This window comes from Rhipicephalus sanguineus, chromosome 1, assembly GCF_013339695.2.
Source record: "Rhipicephalus sanguineus isolate Rsan-2018 chromosome 1, BIME_Rsan_1.4, whole genome shotgun sequence".
NCBI lineage: Eukaryota > Metazoa > Arthropoda > Arachnida > Ixodida > Ixodidae > Rhipicephalus > Rhipicephalus sanguineus.
This window is the reverse complement of record NC_051176.1, coordinates 277,377,869-277,397,254: the sequence shown is the minus strand read 5'-3', so window position 1 is coordinate 277,397,254 and position 19,386 is coordinate 277,377,869. Positions and strand designations below refer to the sequence as shown.

The 19,386-nt window shown below is 45.8% G+C and overlaps 1 protein-coding gene across 2 annotated transcripts in view; it reads right to left on the bottom strand.

Moving 5' to 3' along the window:
- Window positions 1-19,386, bottom strand: part of LOC119379032 (F-box/WD repeat-containing protein 11) — a 61,383-nt gene that overhangs the window by 9,547 nt on the left and 32,450 nt on the right. For both annotated transcript variants that reach the window (XM_037648169.2, XM_037648171.2), the window contains exon 7: window positions 13,148-13,253. In XM_037648169.2, coding sequence (XP_037504097.1) covers window positions 13,148-13,253 — 106 coding nt within the window. The remainder of the gene's footprint in view (window positions 1-13,147; window positions 13,254-19,386) is intronic.

Below are 19,386 nucleotides of genomic sequence, written 5' to 3'. Positions count from 1 at the left end.
GACACTTATCTCCCACTGAAAACAAACTTTTGGCCTGCTTTCGGCACACTTCAATGCAAAAGCAGCAGCTCACGATCAATTACATATTAGTATTTACGAGGCGTAATGTACTTTTTTTTTTGCAAGAAAGCTGGTTTGAAAATTGCCAGGGTATTAACGAAAATACTAAGTTGAAATTATATTAATGACGTCAGCCACGCCCTAACGCCACAGCTTGTGTCATCACAGTCTTTACAAAATGGCAACAAAACAAGTTTTCACACACAGATTCCTGGCTTTGCATAATCGTGTGTTCCAGATTCTCCAGAAACCTGCACAAGATGCAGGAGGAACGGGCAAAACAGCTAGTCTAGGCATGAGCCACCCTACCATTGTGATAGCAGTAGAGTGGTCCAAGAAATGTGAAAAGTCAAATGCAATAAACTGCAAGGAAGGCAGTGTGTTGTGGTCCACTGACAGCAATAAAGAGCCATAAACGATAATTTACAGTGTGTGTTAATAAGCAGTGTGTGTAAATGAATTTCCATTCTGCAGAGGTATATTTTGCGGGTTTCACACTTCCAATCGCCAATATCAGAAGAATGTTTTTTATTATATAAATACAAAACTGAAGGGATGTGCGAGTGGGCATGATGGTAGAAAATCATGGCGAAGGTGGTAGCGTGCTATAAGACACGAACAAAAGGACGAGACTGGACCATGCACCAACTTTCCCATCTGAACTAACCAAGAAAGATGCACTGCTCATATTCACAGTCGAACATCTCTGTTGGCAATATGAACGTCATGACAGGAAACCCCTGTTGGCGCGCATTCATCAAGACATTCAAAGCTCGTAAAGCAAGCCATTGCCAAGTTCTCATAAAAATGCCCTAAAGAAATCTTGCTCACACACACGCAAGGCTAGTTGTCTTGTACAATTTAAGTCCCTACAATATGCAGGCTTTATACAGCCAGATGCCACTTCTATAAGGGTTTTAAGGACTCTTGGACAAGACTGCCACAAAACGCACAACGAATAGGCAGAGCATCATCGTCATCCCATTTATACATGATGCGTCCATACACTTAATGCCTCTGTCACACGGCCACCACCGAACTCCATTTCACTCCGTTCGGCATTTAACTACCTGATGGAGCATTACGAGAGTGGAGTTGTGGCCGTTCTACACGGCTCGGTGCAAGCTTTCGACGGTTGCCGCATGGGGCAGAAACAGCGCTGCTGCGCTCGTCGAGACGTCCAATTTTTTGCCTATGCAGTCGCCTTTAAAGCAACAAAAACAGGTTTTTGTGTGTTGATGAAGTGCTCGGAATCACCATTGCTGTCACAGTGCTTGTGTGTGCGCCTCACATGCGCAGAAACAAATATCGCGCGACGCTTCACAGCGGTGGCTTGGCGAGGCGTTGGTGTGGAGAGTACAAGCGCTGATGTCCGAAAAAATACAACTAAAGCTTACACTACGGGCCGTGAAATGCTACGCAAAAAAGAGCATAGTTTTTAAAATTATAACTGAGCTCATTAGGACGATTTTGTTAGTGCGGTTTTCAGCGTAGCAGTAGCTGGCTGGGAACGAGAGTACTCCATCGAGCCGAAATGGGCATAACCGAACTTCCTCCACCAAAAGCTCCATTTAACTTCCTCAGCGAAATGGTGACCATGTGACATGAATCCCATCTCCCTCGAGGAAAAGACGAGGGAGTTAAACGGAGTTCACGGGGGGCCGTGTGACAGGGGTATAAGATTGCAAACAAGACAAATCTACAAGTTGTATTTTCCAAGCCAAATAAACTTTCCAGCCTTTGCAAAGCTAGTCAATAGTCTGTCTGCTCAACTTGTCATACAGTCAACTCCCTAGGGACCACGAAGTCATCCGAAAAACCGAGCAGTCCGAAAAAACGAATTCACGCTTTTTTATTCCGCTCAAGCGGTCAAATTGCCACAGCCACATCCAAAACAGCTTTAATGCCTCCCAGTACACTTACCACGCATTTTGCTGCGCGCCCAGGCTCTCGTGAATACATTCGGTACCTGCCGCAAACCCCACTTATCTACGTGCCAACCGCCACTTGCAAATCTGCGTCTCGTGATGAGCGCCGCTGATACCAGCAAAGCGCGGAATAGATTACGGCTCTCTCGCATGGAGCATTTGGAAACAGTGACGCGGAACACACAGACTGCGGCGGAAGAGCAGATGACTCGTCCGGCTTTCCTCCATGCGTGCACGCACGTAAACGATGCGCACACATCGCCGAAACTCTGCCGATATGCAGAATTTGCTGCCGTGTGAAGCTGATCGTTTCTAGTTGTGCACCTCATCGCCAACTAAGCTGACGCCGTCACTGTACTGTTGCTGTACCGTATGCACGCGTTTGTCATGAAAGGGTTCGTGATGCCCACTCCGTTCCTGATCGTACACAGGTGCGGCAATGGTGAGCTGGTTTCGTTCGCGAAGGCAACGCGTCTGTGTGGCACATTTAGCGGTCTCGCACAAAGAGGCAGCATGAATGACGGCGCAGCGCTTTTGGGTTGTCGCCCATTCAATTTGTGCAGTACGCATACAAGTGTGCTAGGCCACGTGCACTACCTGAAGATGCTTATCGTAAGGGTCATCAGCAATCAAGCCGCACCGGTGCACTTGCCAGCTGCCACCATCACGCCTCCGTGCATTTCCACTGCTTATCATCACCGCACGGTGCCGTGATAGCGGCCCTTTTGAATGCCTGGTCTGCTTCACCCCATAACACTTCGGCATTACGGCAAAGCTGACTTTCGGACTCTGCTACTGTCACAAAATAATCGGCTCGCAAAATCGCTGGTTCGAACCTACGAGATGATAGACGCGGCAGAGGTGGGGGCTTCAATTAATGCCTTTTGGACCTTCAATTTGGGAAGAAAGTCAGAAAAATCGGACGCCAAAGAGTTTCAGTGTCCAAAATTTCGGACGTTCTTATACATTGACGTCTGTGGGGCTGGTGATGGTGCCACGAAAGCGTCCGAATTTTGGAGCATGTCTGCAAAATCGGGCGTCCGAAAAATCGGCAGTTGACTGTACAAAGCACAAGAAGCCTTTCATTCCATGTCTTAAGGGGATTGTCTACAATTTTTCGCAGTCATGTGGAGAGAGAAATACATTAGAGAGACCGGTCGATGGCTAAAAAGGGAACCATGTGTGGATGCGAAGCAGCAGGGAGCCAGTGTCAGCGCTGACAACACTGGCACTGGCGCTAACTCTGACACTGGCAGTGGCATTGACGCTGGCGCTCATCGCGGCGTTGCACAGGAGAGAATGAGGAGGTGCACGTGCTCCGTCATTTTATACCGTGGAACAACTGTGGTGCCCCCAGCAGAGTATGCAGCTGTCGCACCACCTGTCGTGTGTGCCGCTCCGTAGAGTAGAGGATTCCTAGAGGAGAGAAAGGGGACGCGCGCGCCGCTCCGTCGTGTATAGGTTCCTAGAGGAGAGGGGGGAGCGTAAGAAAGGAGAGAGAGGAAGAGGTACACGCACGTGCAGTGGGGGGTGGACCCCGCGGGAAGGAGGGACGGACAAAGCCCCCGCCATAAGCTGCTTCGCATCTAAAAATCATCTTCGTGAACATCTTAGTAGTTCTGAGAGTATGGTATCGCCACTGGCAGTCTGAGTCAACATTGCAGAGGCTCTGGGTGTATGCCATCACTTGACAAGTATGTTATCATTGGCACTAGCAGCAAAAAACAACTGGACAAATCACAGAAGCAGCCGAAATCGCCAGGTCGGGGGCATCATGTCAGCACACTTTCTATTGACTTATATTCCAAGAAATGAATTTTTTTAACATACAGCGGCATGGCTTTGTAGGTAATAATGCATAATGGCTCGCACGTGTGAATCTTTTTCCCACTTCCTCAGGTATTTTGTAGGGGTGTGCAAAATATTCGAGTTTCGAATTCGAATCGAATAATACCTAATCGAATAATTCGATCAGACTTTCAAATAGCTAGTATTCAAAGTTTCGAATAATTCGACATGATGAATATCTAAAACGCGACAAAGGTGGGGTGGCTAAAACTAACGCTAATGTCGTTACAGTAGGTCTTTTGTTAAAATTTTCAACGAATGCTGGTTCAAAGCGAGCGCATCTTTATTTTAAAGGAGAATATGTCATTTATGCAGGTGAGAAAACCCACGAGAAAGCTTTCAAGCACTACACAACTTCGCTTCCGAAAAGAAGGCACAGACTTCTTGTGTAGTGTGGTCGCGTATGCCGCAAGCGCCACAGAACGCCCCGACTTTGGCCCGCGAAACCCTCTGCGATTGGCTTGACATGTGAAATTTTGTTCACGCTGTGCAGTCACCACTGCCGCACCAGCACCAGTTGTTTAGTAGAAACTTCCATTGTTCCGGTGCGCAGTTAAAACGCTGCTGTGAACGCACGCCCATAAATTTTTGGACCAGGAGCACTCATGGCGACAAAGCACGACATTACCGTTGTTATTTCTTTCAGTTTTCAATGAAATCTTTTGTATTCACTATATGATTCGATATTCGGCATTCTTGACCACTATTCGGCACAATTCGATTCGAATTCAATCCAAGATGAAATTTCACTACATTCGAACCCACTTATAACGATCCCACGTATAACGATCTATCGGTTATAACGACCATATTTGGGTGCACTTACGATTTTCCTATGCTAACCATTGAAGCTGCGTCCAGATGTAGCGAACATTTTTCAAAGCCTCCTACTTTTACAACGAACACTTCAGACACGCTCGCGGTAAAAATATGGCGCATACCAAGCGAAAAAAAGTTAAAACATGCCTTCTAAAGCGTGACAGGGGCGCGCACTCGCGCGTGCCCCGCTCCAGTTTATTCGCGACTAAGATACCCTGATCGGCGAGCACTGCATGCAGATTTTGGACGCTGCGAGCGAGGTCGCTCACTTTCCAGGCGTTTCTTCAGTGGTAGAATGGCAGTGAGGGGGAAAAAAAATAGTAGGCAGCATGAAGCCTTGCGGTCAGCTTTCGCACGGTAACCTTTCCTGACGCCATTCTCTGCAGCTACGACCGCCTGCGATGAACCAAACAATGCCTTGGAACACAAAAGGCATAACCGCGATAACTTTTTATCGCAAAACGGTTCACTGCGTCCCTAAACTCGTCGACGCCACAATGTGCCGCGAAAAGTCGTCCGTCTTTTCGGTAACGGCAGAGACCGGTCGATCGGTGATTACGACTTCCGCACGATTGCGGTGATGCCTTCGCGGATAAGCATCAGATAAGAGCGAAGGTGAGGTGGCGGCCGTCGATGAACGTGCCAACACAGCCATCTGTAGATATCTGCTCGGCTGCGCGTGTGGCGTGCGCCTTACGCTGCGGATTGACGGCGGTAGCCATGCTGCCGTTCGCAAGTTCGCCGCCGCCGCCGCGTCGTGCGAGACCGCTTTAAAGTGCGCGTCGCTTTGTAGAAACGAAAGTAAAGCTTGCTGTTGTTGAGCGGCGCGGGCACCGAGAAACGTCGATGCACTGACAGCGAGCGTATACTGAGTGTTTGACTACGTGACAACTCAAGTGCGCCGCGCATCGTCGTGCAGGGCCGCGAGAGCATCGCGGAGACGTAGAGTGCGCGTTGCTTGGAAAATGCTTGTTTTCGCCGCGTTGAACGAAGAGGCTAGTCGCCGCACCCGTGCACGGTCCGGAGTGAAGCAAGCATGAAGAACGTACAAACGCACGCATACGGCATACAGCAAGCGGCCCGGCAGTGACTCCGCGACTCGAGTAGGCGACGCGTTGCATGCAACTAGCCAGGGATGATCGGCTCCACATCGCGGTACCGCGCTTCGGTGAAACGGTGTCAGCTCATTGCAAAGGCGGTTAATTCACTCGTGAGCATGCAGCGGGCGTCGCTTCACGACGCGAAAAGGCTTAGCTTATCACCGAAGGGGTTGTTAACACTTTAATAAAATTGCACAAAGAAAAAAAAAACGGCTTGGCCGCTAAGCGCACGTTTTTAAGGGCGAGTCTATATACAACGAACTACTGATATAACGACCACGTTTCGCGACACTTTCGAGTTCGTTATAAACGGGTTTGACTGTATTCGCACACCCCTAATATTTTGATCTCATTGCACAGCAGTCTGCCACTGTGCGTGCAAGTGCCTTTTGTCGTATATGTACCACCTTGGCCCATTAAACAGTTTGTTGAAAGTTGGCGCATCATCCAGTCTCGTGTTTTTGTTTGTCTTTCTTGTAGTGCGCCACCACCTTTGCCACGATACAAAACCGGGTGAACGCTAAGGTTGAGGTGCCCACTGTTTTAAATACGAAGCATTTCTTAGCGAACGAAAGGCACTTTGAGTGTTTCTTTCTTTCTTTCTTTCTTTCTTTCTTTGTCTGTCTGTCTGTCTATCTGTCTACCTGTCTATCTATCTATCTATCTATCTATCTAGCTGCCTACATCTGGGTGCTCTCGTGGTAGGCTCTTTTTTTGGTACAGCATAGACCGCTTATAACGTAAGTCGCCGGAGTCGCGAATATCCGCACTATAAGCGGTACCGCACCATAACCAAAACAACATATTTAATAATAATATCTGGGGTTTAACGTCCCAAAACCACGATATGATTACAGTGATGCTACTGAGGACTTCTGATTTGGAGCAATTTTTGGAGCAGCAAAATTTCCGTTTTGGAGCACTTTGGAGCAGGAAAAATTTTCATCTTGGAGCACTTTGGAGCAGATAATTTTGCATCTGGGAGCACTCTGGAGCAGCAAATTTTACATCCTGCACTACAGAAGCATATTGCATTAACATTCAAGCACCTGAAAATTATTATGGGGCTCTTATGAAGGCTAGAAATATTTGGAATCATTGCAATTCTCACGAAAAAAATCATCTCAGGAGAACTCCATACTTCACTCGCTAATGAAAAATAGAGAGAGAGAAATAGATTAAAAGGAAGAGGCAGGGAGGTTAACCTGGTGCGAGTGACCGGTTTGCTACCCTGCACAGGGGTGGGGATATAGGGGTCTGAGAGAGGAGAGAGAGGGAGATAAAATAAAAACAAAGCAAAAAATGCATGCAGGACGTCCTATCAGAGCCGTTGCGATAGACCGGTTGAACGCAGAAAGCGCATTAGCGCCTGCACAGCCTTCTTCTGTGACGTTAAGTCCTGTCGGTGGCGCAGGATTCTTTCTTCCGAAAGAGTTCGGTCGTCCAGTTTATCAAGCGCGTTGCAAAGCGACCGTCTTTGCGAACAGTACTGTGGACAGTCGCACAGAATATGCTCAATCGTTTCATCACTTCCGCAGTGGTCACAAGCTGCGGTGTCGGCCATTCCTATGCGGAACGCGTACGCGTAGGTAAATGCGAAACACAACCATAACCTGCAAAAAATAAGGACTCATGCAGTTGAGTGTTCTGGATTAACCTCTTCGGCGATTATTTTTGACACTAGCAAATAAACAGAATACTGGATAAATAAAATTGCAATTTATGAAATAAAACTCTAAATACATCTATGTGGTTATCAGCAGACGTGGTAGACAAACTCCGTGATGTACAGCAGTGCCTCAATGCCAAAGAGCCACACTGTCCCTAATGCATTCCCCTAAGAAAACTCCAAGGCGAAAGCCAGGTTCTTTTTCTTCTCGATCGACGGGTTGATTCTCCCCCTCCCTCTCTGCAAGCTTTCTGCACCTCACATGGTTTTGCACTACCTCCTTGATCGGTGCACCGATCACGGAAGCAGTGTAAAGCAACGATGTCATGTGATTACATCATCACGTGACATCACGATATATGACGCCATGTTGGCGTCACAAGTTTTGACGATGTATGACGTGATGATGACGACATCACGATTATTTTTTACATCAATCGAATGCCGCCGATGGTCAATTTTCGTGTTTGATAAAGCATCTAAGGCTTTCGCATTATTACTGCGTATTGAAAGTTAACAGCCTGGCCGTTAACAACCTGGCCTTACATACCAACAAAACTTCTTTGCAGACTAGTTGGTTCATACTTGTAAACTCGCCCTTACTGCGCAACCAGCAGGAAAGCGCTCTTTCCTGTCTCCCTTCTTCTTTCCTGCTGGTTGCGCAGAAAGGGCGAGTTTACATACCAAACTGTCCTGCACCATGTCACCTCTGTGCCATGCGCGAAACAGCTTCGCTTATCATCCACTTCCCAGCTCCTTAATATTTTCAAAATTTTTATTGTGATAGCAATTATATGGACACTCTAGGCGGATTTTTACGGTCGCTGTTGCCGTAATTTTCCGTATAAAGTCCAAATTAATAACATCACCACGCGCATTCTAGCTGCGGGTAAAAGCTAGCAAGCGCTGGTGACGAACGCGGCTGAAGCGGAGATTAAACTAGCCAGCCGTCTGTCTCCGTCGCACGGAGAGCGTATGAGATAACATCTTCCCGCTTGCGGGCCTGCCGTCGATTGCTCATCAAACATAGAGGAAACGCCCCGCCCGTCTTTCATATGAAGCATGAAGGGACGCCAGGGGAGCAGAGGGGGGGGGGGGGCAACCGCATCGTTCGAAAGGCACTGTCGCTTGCGCGCGTGCTATCTCGAGGCATCAGGAGACGGCTCGTAAACTTGCTGTGCTCTCAACGCTTACTTCGCGTTTAGAGAAATCAGAGCACGAAAACGCTTCGGTTCCTGGCGCGGCCATACCCCCTTAAACCAGCGTTTTGTTGAGTTACGCGAGATCGGATCCAAAAGAGTTAGCTGCTAGCCTTACTTCGTTTAACAATACAATTTGTTGATATCGCATTCATTGCTTCACCCTTAAGCGAAACTGAGTTTTTTTAACCGTCAGCTATTGACCCTCGAACGCGAGGGGCGGACGTGTAACATGGCGCAGCCGCTTCACTGTGGGCCGTCAGCGACGGGCCCGCTACTGATAGCTGCGCATTTGCGGCTGCTCCGACCAGGAGATATGCTTTTATTAATCAGATGACATTTTTAAAAGAGCAAGCAAAATATTCTAATTGGAACCCTAGCTTGTGAGCTCGAAAGGGCAGGGCCTTTTAGGCGGTATTTACCACAGAGTGATTACAAACTCGGACGTGCTGGTGGAAGGAATTATGAAAAAGCTCTTCTGGATGAAGATGCATGGATAAAGTATATCTGAGGAAAAGTGTCAACGCGTTCCCACCGTTCGCGTGCTCTTCCATAAATGCGAAGCAAGGAAAATCCGATATTGTTCCATATCTACTGCTAGCGATCCCAAATTTCATTCCGCGATGTCCAGAAACAGAAGTGACACATTTTAGCGGCACGCATGTAGTTATTACTGAACATTGCTTTCCTTACGTGCCGTGCAACGCTTGAAACGAGCTATCAGCAGCGTTTCGGGAACAGACGACGCCCGCCGATGAATCGCCGTCGCAACTTTCTCGCTACCGATAGGCCTAGACGTCACGAGCCTCTGCGGAGAGCGCATTTTGCTGTAGAACCGACTTGCAGAACAGAAGCTGCGTCGGCACCGTGCATGGCATTGTGGCTTACTCGGGACGCACGCACGAGCGCTATTTATTCAGCGGAATAATTCTTGGTCCATGGTTGCGACTTTGGCAGCCCCAAAATCAAGCTGCACGTGTTCCGACGCGCCGGCGTTGCGACTGCCGGTGATAAGGCGCCCCCAAACCCGAGACTTTGGCGCAGTTTGGCGCAATTTTCGTCGATATTATCAGGATGGCGCAGTAAATATAATTTGGCGCACTTTGGCGCAGTTGGCGCAGGAGTGGAATCACTGTGATTATGAGAGACGCTGTAGTGGGGGGCTCCGGAAATTTCGACCACCTGGGGTTCTTACGCGCACGTAAATCTAAGTACACGGCAAAACAACACTTTTGAAAGGTTGCACGTGCGCAAAACATGACCAACAGGCAGGCACGCAATTCCGACTATCAAGGCATGCGACTGGGACGTAAGTTTGCATCTGCTTAATTTGAAAATGTTGAATAGTTAGCGTCCGCAGACCTGCGGTGCCGACATAACGAACGCGGAAAAATGCGCCGTCACGGGAAGTCACCGCGGTAACACACTGCGCGTGCGCAATGTCGAAAACGGTGGCGACCAAACCACCACTCGAGTGTTTCACATGCACACCCGCGTTTTCGTTAAAGATGCAAGTCACCCCTTCTAAATGCAAATGCAAAATGTTTCATTGACTCTGCCCCAAACCGCAACTTCTGTAGTCCGCGGCCGCCGACATGGCAGCTAGCGCTCGTTAGGCCTAGCGTGCACGTTGCAACTTGGCATGCCGTCGCGAGAAGCTTGCCCTAGACAACACGGAGATCGGGCGTAGAAGAGATTGCACCTGCGAGCTAAACCGAGGGCATCACGCGTGAAACGAAGTTTCGGTTCGTAGTCGGGAGAACAGCCGCGGCAACTATCCTGAAAAAGTCTTTCAGGCTTGTAAGTCTGCCTGTTGGAGGCAAAGGCGAAAGCTCAATCGCATCTCAAAGCATTGTTACTTGCGGGGGAATCGAGATTGCACGCGCGATATCTGCGCTCTAAGACGAAGCAACTAATTTCCCAATGGAGACAAAGAGCGGTAACGCGCCCTTGATGCGGACGCAGGCGCCCATACGTAGCGGAGCGCGCATGTGAAGCGGCCAAAGGGCGGCAAAGGCTTCTCCGTCGGCCACGCAACCACGTGGGGCTGCTGCCCCCCACAGCCATCCCTTTTTTTTTCTCCCCCCCCCCCCCGCTCCTTGTTCGTTTGCTCCGCGTCCCCTCCTCCTTCGTAATGCCGTCGTCGCTCTCTCCCCTGCCGGCGCATCTCCACTGAGAAGCATGCTCGCTCCCTCGCATCTCTGAGAACGTTCCGGCAGCCGCATTATAACCGGTCTTTCATCTCGGGGGACTGCACAATAAGAGGTATGCCTATATATGGAGTTCTATGGGAGGGTAAACGGGAGTCAGAAAAAGCGGCATTATAGCCGGTACTGCACTGTAAGCGGTTACGTTATAAGTGGTCTGAGCTGCATATAGTACCGAAATTGGCACAGGAGGGCATGAGGGTAGGACGAACATGACTGTCTGGTCATGACATGAATAACGTGAAAATCCTGTCGTGTATGTCATGAAACCCTTTCCACCAATCACGTATGGCACATACCCCATTCTATGAGCTGTGCTATGCTGGTATGAGCCACAGGCAATTCACAGTTCATATCTACCCAGGAATGACGACAACACACGTTGGTAATTTAATTAAACGTGAGACACATTCGCAAGCAGTCATCTATTCTACCACAGAGCCACGTCAGGTCTTAAAACTGCTTTGGAAAAGATCCTATACAGGCGTCATGTCGGTGCAACGTCAATTGTGGCTACAGTGCTAGCTATATAAATTTATAACAAAGTAATAAACATCGCATAAGTACTCCTACGATACAGACATCATGTCCTTTTAAAGTCATTTGTGGCTCCAGTGTCGGCTCCGCTTTGATACGTCTAATAAACATCATATATGTCTCCTATGACTCTGCAAGCCATATTCAAGTGTTACTCGACCATGAAGAAATACGCTAACGAATGATATTTACATCATTTCACCGCAGCATGCACTTCGTTTCAATAAAACTGACGTCTGTGCTCTAACGTGAGTGCTGACGTTGTGTCAGACCATATATTACTCTTTAAACGTTAGTGTAGTCGACGTGCCTGGTAAGCCCACGATGTGCACACAACTACTCCATTTACATAAACGCGTCGAAGTACCTCAAAACACGTCTCATAGCAAAAAAATGCAGCGTAGACAGGTACTCGCTGACTGCTTTGCATGAAACAGATTCACACAATGCGTGGGATCTGCCGAATTTTTTAAATGTGAACATATAAATGCTGCATGATCATTAGTTTAGTCAATGTGTTAGATTTAGCTAGGTAATGTCTAAGCACATTTTAGCGTTTTGTTATTCAATCCATCATATGACTACAGTAAAACCTCGGTGATACGATCACGGTTTGTATGAATTTTGGGGTGATACGAATTTTTCTGTGGTCCCGGCCAAGGCCCATTAACCTGCAATGTGTTGGAATGCGGTTGTTGCGAACCGATTTTCACCCTGCGACGTTTGATACAAACGTGCTACGAACAGGTGCTGCCCGCGCTGTCGCGGAAAACACGGCAGTCCTGCGTGGGCGCGGGCACGTGTGCAGCGCGATCATCAACAATGCGTCTTGCCTCCGAGATTGTGCGCCCGAATCTTGGAGGCCATTATGCGCCTTCGCATTTAGATTAGATGCCATTGGCGTCGTGTTTCTTTTTTTCAACGCGTTGACGTGCGCTGCTGTGCTCGAGGCAGCAGCGCTTTGTACTGCGTTAACACGTGCCTGCCCCCTGGATGCAAGCCTTGTCCTCGCAATCGGACGTTCTATGAAACAAGACAAACTTGGGCTGCGGGTCCATCATGAAGTCCCATGAAAGGTGGACGAAGACCCCAATAGACGAAGCGGATGGTCTCAGCGAAGGAGCTAGGTGTCGCAACTTACGTGCACACCTGCCAACTCTCCGACTTGCACGGGAGACTCCCGAATTTTCAGCAAACCTCCCGATTGCGTTGGCACGGAAGTAAATCTCCCGAAAAGCGCCCCTAACACCACCACGATAAGAAAATAACAGCAACTAAGGACACCGATTCTAAAATTTTCATCTATGGTGTGCAAAGCGCTTATTAAGTTCCCTTCGCCGCACTAGTCTGATGTCATGCAGAAAAGCGTAGCACGATTAGGAAGGGGCTACTAGCGGTCACGGGTCACAAGACATCTGGTTTGTTAATTACACGCGCGCGCACGTACCGTATATTTAGGAGTACAAGTATGATCGCCGACGTCTAAAACCTTAACTGGCAATCATTCAGAGCTGTTAATGACGTCGCTGTGGCCCTGAGAAACACTAAATCAAAACGTATGCCAACTTTCTTTTGCCGCATACTAATTTTCCATGTTTTCTGGCGATAAGAATTTCAGATGATACAAATATTTTTGGTAACTCCCGTGAGGTTCGTATCACCGAGGTTTTACTGTATTCAACTAGTCCCATCTAAACTGAATTAATAGAGTTTGCTGTACTAACCTACACTACAGGGAAGTTTCCTTGTATTTAGTTTATGCAGAGGCAATATGGCTTACTTTTGAGCAGGTGACCATCATGCCATTGTTGAAGCGCAGATGGAGCACAGCCTCACAGTGGTGGATTAGGGTATTCACCATCTCACCTGTTTTCACATCCCAGACCCTGTAAGACAACATCACTTACTACAACTGACTCCTGTTAATCACCGACAAAACACTCAAAATTAGCTCAAGTTATCTAATTTTTGAATAAAAAGAAGTGCAACATGCACGTACACCGTATGGTACTTTAAAAGCTTTACCTAAAATGTGGACCAGTTGAATGATGGTTTAAAGAGTTTAGTGGTGCAAGGTCCAGTCACAGCCAAAGAGTGTCAAAGCAAAGTACAATGTATACGGATTCGTGAGATCAATGAAAATGGCCGAGTGTAACGTGGCTGTAGAAGGGTCAAAAATTCTGTGCACTAAGCGCGTGTAAAGTAGATACAAATAAAATTACGAAGCTGACAGGAAAAGTGTGCAATGATTTAAAACATGTACTATTAAAAAGCATATACTATGAACATGGATGAATAATGCCTAAGAAGCACCCTTGCAAGTAAGGGTCTCGAGGCGAGTGAATTAAAGCAATATTCTCGCAGCAGCATCCTCTTGAAGAGGATGTGCTACAAGTCTCCGATATGAATAACCTGCAATGTTGTGGCATCTTCCAAAAAGTTTAAAGCTGATGCCTGATTAAAAAGGGGGTCATTGCCTACAAATCTAGAGGGGTGAAAGGGAATGTTCCTGCGATAATGGTAATCGTTTTTTTTTTTCTTTCGTGTCCCAATTCCTCACAATCTAATAAAACATGAAGCACAGTCGGTACCTCTCCACACTTACTATAGGTTGGGGGTTCTCCCCCAGCAGATCAGTTAAAAGAATTATGCAATGCTAGTAAAGATACACTTGGCATCTTTCTATGCCAGACTGAACAGTTGCACAATTCTACTAGTTGTTTCCATGCCAAAAATGGTACAGTGGCTTACAATGGGTTCCTAAGCTTAGGCATTCCAAGAATTAGGGTGCAAATTTTGCGAATCACAGAAAATGAGTGAGAAAAGCAAATTCATGGAGAAATGCCCTAAAGCAACAATGGGGCAATGAAAGATGCCACAAGGCAAGGGAAGGCTCTAAATTATTTCTGATAATATGTCTTCTTCAAGAGGGGGCACTGGTCTTAGAGACAAAAAAAAATCATTGAAAAAATAAGGTTTCTGAAAATAGTATTTTCGTAACATAGGGGCATTGCAGCAAGCGCTGACCAAGTTTCTTACATCTTAGATTGATATTTCAGCCCCAACAGCAATTTATATCACCAAGACAAGCTATATTTCGAATGAGAAAAAGCACGAAAAATGGGCTTTGTTAATTCCATGCCCCTTCTGAATGACGTATGCTGCAGCAGTAGTAGTCATGCAGATTTTGATCCTGGTGGCTACTAATCATCTAACAAAAATATTTCAATATCTTCTGTTACATGCAGTTCAAAATGAGCTTCATCTGTTTTCTTGTATTTTCTCAAAACAACCTTTTACTCACCCTGCTTGTTAGGTGCGACAATGTCTTAAGCTCTAGGATAGCTACAGCTGTAATGTTTTTTTGCTATATGAAGCTAAATGCATAAACCTGGAAGTGCTGCAAGCAAATTGTTTTCTTCATCTACAATTTTTTAATCTGCTTTTCTGCATTTGTTTTTGATCTTTAGTAACTGTACTGTAAACAGTGAAATTTAGTGGGCTGCTAAATTGCTAGTTGTTGGATTTGAAAACTGCTTGCAGCATTTCAATCCTTATACATTCTGCTTTCCACTCATGCATTAAACATAACTTTGTGCCCAGTTAATTTATATCGATTGTCTCACCAAATAACAGTAAACTAGCACTTAATTTTATCTCAATAATTATTTGAGCCATAGAAAAAGTGACTGCACTTTTAGGAAATCAGCACAAAACAATATCTCTGCTTTTAAATTGAATATCGTCAAAAAAATGAACAAGATAGCCCCAGGTACCATGTCCCACTTTAAAGTGCAATTAAATACAAGCACACAGACAGTTTTTGTATTCTGACCCCATTGCGACTGGGAAACGAAACCAAGTCTTCGTTCTGGAGCCAGAACACCCGAGATTATTTAATATGTACCCAACGTGACAACGTAAGTGCTTGTGCATCCTGCCCAGATCTGAATGTGGCAACGAATGAAACTTGAAAATTAAAGGGACTGTCTACCGTCCATCGCTTTTCTGTTTTGTACCGCAATCGAAAGCATACAGCCTGAAGTCTCCAACCCTGCAGCGGTTTCTCTGGAAAGTGAGTAGAAATTTTTAAAACAGAATTTTTCGATCTGCGTTCGGTTTTCTTCCATTGGTGTGAAACATGCCCACAACACTGGTTGGCGGACGCGATGACGATTGTAGTGCCGGTAAAAATTAAAACCGAAAGCACATGTGATTTCTGTAGGATTATACTATTTTCACTGAACACTAATGTAATGAATGTAACAGTCGTTTTCAGCGTGCTAGCGTTTAAATGAAGCCTTATTATGCGATTACAGAACACTTCTTTTGCTGTAATCGCAGTCTATGCATTTATTTTAGCACTGGTGCTGCAATCCAAGCCAAGTTGATTCATCAAAAGGAGACTACAAATACACGCCTTCCCAGTGCAACACATGTGAGACATCATAACAACAATACAGCAGCATGGTACGACCAGCGCGGAGAGCCATATGGCATAGCGCATGAGTTGAAGAAGACGAAATTGAAGGCTGCGCCGCAAGCAGCGCCACCGGGCTCCTTTTTAGACACATGAGGAAAAAAAAGGCAAAAAATTACCCTCTGATGCAACCGAAAGCTGCCTCAAGTGCGTAAAATACAATTTCAAGTTATACATGTTTGTTTTTAAGCAAAATGAGTCTACTTGCGAGGATTTCTTGTCATACCAGTAGATTGAACCACATCGCCGCTGGGTGACTCTAGCGGTCATTCTTTCACGATTTTCAATATCAAATTAAAAATATAATTCCTTTTTTATGGGACAAAAGCATACTCGTTGCCGCCGATGTGACGAACGATCTTCTAATTTTCACCCCAATCAGCAAAAGTTTTCCGAGCGGTAGACAGTCCCTTTAAACACTTCATGGGCATTTCTTGCAGACGCGAGAGCACTAAGCCAAATTGAAAACGCCGCTTTGCCATCAATAGGTGCTTTCTCATACTGAAGCATGCCACCACTAACCTTCTCCAAGAAAACAAGTCTGTATAAGCATTGTGTACCATTACAGTAGCACGCAGTGCCCAGCTTTCTAGGTTATTCCAAAATTCTGTGAATGGCCAGCCAGGAGAGAACATAACCCAAGTGCTCAAGCTGCCAAAAGCTAACTTCCATCGGTAAAAAGAACAAGCAGTGCCACATTAGTGAAAAGTTTAAAGGGACACTAAAGGCAAATATTAAGTCGACGTCAATTGTTGAAATAGCGTTCCAGAAACCTCGTAGTGCTTGTTTTGTGCCAAGAAAATGCTTATTTTGAAAGAAAATCACGCTTTAGTAGTCCACACGGCGTTAGCGCACTTTAAATCACCCGCATGAATGGGCCTTCTGACGTAGCAGTTGCCGTACCCAACGTTGCCCGCCTTTACTGCCCGGCCGCCGACGCAACGGTCGGCGGCCATCACCCTTGCCAAGGCGTAGCTATGGGCCACTCCGAAGCTGTATAGTTCACTGTAACTGAGCTTAGCTTGGCCAACAGCAGCAGTAGAGTATCAACAGTGCGAAAATAGCGCGAGCCAAGCATACACAGCAGTACGCGACACCAAAACTACCACTGAGACGCGCAGCTCGGCGAAAACAGAACTTTTGAACCGCACGCACGCGCCGTTCCCCACGGTAACGCCAAGACGTTCTTTTTTCCATGAATCAAACTGAAACGAACACGCAGCATTTTATTACATTACGTCTTGTGATGCAAGAAAGTTTCTTTTCTTTTTATTGCAACTAGTTTGATTACTAGTGATTAATTGTACTCAAGACTCTTGACGTCATCGGGATCATTTCCAAAATGTCCCACTCGTGGCGCACATCGTGCCCTACATTTACCTTAATTTCTCAATTAGTAGAGCACTGCTGTTGATAATATTGACGTTTTAGACATTCTCACACAATGACCTTTCACTCTGACATAGATTGTTATTTGCCTTTAGTGTCCCTTTAAGGAAGTGTGTAACATGCAGAACTGCAGCTATGGCAAATCAGCTCTGCGGAGCCCGCAAGGTGGAGAAAGTTTCATAGAAAGGGAAATCTGTCATCCACACAGTTCTAGCACAAAGATAATACATAAGAACTTCTCCAAGCTGACCAACATGCCAGAAAGGCACTGTTCCCAGAATCTCCGACCAGGCTGAATTTTTCATCAACTGGGAAGCTTTCTTTCCCAGGAAATTTGTATGTACAGTGGAACCCCGATTATAACGACATTAAAGGGACCACATAGAACCATCCTATAATTGAAAAACTAAGAATCTAGGCAGTTACGCTCAGTCTCGCAAAAAAAAAAGGGGGGGGGGTATAGACTGCCTGAATAAGCCTGCAGCACAGACTTGCCCTGCTCCAAGGAAGGTAGATCACTTTTAAAAATGACAGCCAAGAATTTAAGGGGGGACCCTGCTTCGGAGACATATTTCTTTGTTTTTGAGTACATTTTTATGAAACTTTCGCAGCTTATGTATTTTTATGTCCTGATTTCAAATATGCAATTATTTTTCTAGTACACTATGCTGTTTTCAAAATATCAAATATTTCAAGTATATTGTTGGGAGCAAGATTTATTTATAAATTGTAAGAGTTATAAAGCACATCAGCATATCACAATAAGCTGAAATGAATACTGTTTGCAATAAAACAAGAATGGATGTTCTAGGCCCAATTGAACAAAAGTTATAGTACGTTGAACACTCGGCAAGTCGGCGATTTCGAGCTCGGTCAAACTGGGATCAGGCTGGGAATGTTCAACATACCATAACTTTTGTTCAAATGGGCTTAGAACATCCACTCTCACCTTATTGCATACAGCATTGATTCCAGGTTATTGCGATAGGCTGATTTGCTTGATAACTCTCACAGTTTAGAAATAAAGCCTGCTCCTAACAATACAAAAACTATTTAATAGTTTCGAAACTACATATTGTATTAGAACAATAATTGCATGTTTGAAATCAGCACATAAAAATACATAAGCTGTGAAAGTTTCATAATGATACGCTCAAAAACAAGAAACATGTTTCAGAAGCAGGGTCTCCCCTTAACTGGAGGAGATGTAAGCAAAAAAATCTACACGTATCTTTCCAATAAAATGGATAAAAGAAGGGGAATTTAAACGAGCCCTTCAATTCCCCTTCTTTTCTTCATTCATAGCAAGGGTCTCCTACTGGCAAACTTGATGCCTTCAGGTAGCAGGCGAGGTATTATTGGTCAAACAAGATCACATGCTACGTGACGCCAGCAGGCAAAAGAAGAGCGTTGCGCACTCGCCGTCACGGCTACGAGTGGCACTCACTAACACTACCATGTTAAAATGCAGATATACCCGATAAGGTGTACGGGAGGATGACCGCCGCTGTAGCTCAATTGGTAGAGCATCGGACGCATTATTCTAACACTGCAGGTTCGGTCCCTGCCGGCAGCAAGTTGTCTTTTCATCCACTTTAATTTCTTCACATTTATATCATAATAACTACAGATAACGTCCCCGCCAGCAGCAAGTTGTCTGTTCATCCACTTTAATTTCTTCACATTCATATCATAGTAACTACAGATAACGTCCCCTATACTTTCCTTGGCTTGATTGCCTGTTGGTTGTCATTCATGTAGACTGAGTGTTTAAGTAATGGCCCTGGAATATGCATGCAATCAAAGTGTATCGAGAAGCAATCTTAAAGCCAGGAAAAACTGGATCACAGAAGAAAATGAACTGTAAGGAGAATAAGTTTTCCATTCTAAGAAGGCTAACTGTACAGTAATACCTCGTTAACTCTAAGTAGTAAAAAGCAGAAAAAATTTCGAGTTAAACAGATTTTCGAGATAAGCAAAGTTGAGCAAATTCTATTGAGAAGTCCACTTCTATCTAAAAACATTATCACTATTGACCAGTTTCTTAACAGGAGGGCCTAACTGGCTCTTTGTAAAGAATTTAAAGAAAAATAATGACATACCAGAGCTGTCAACCAGCTGTATTTTTCGGCACTGCCTCGCAGTAACAC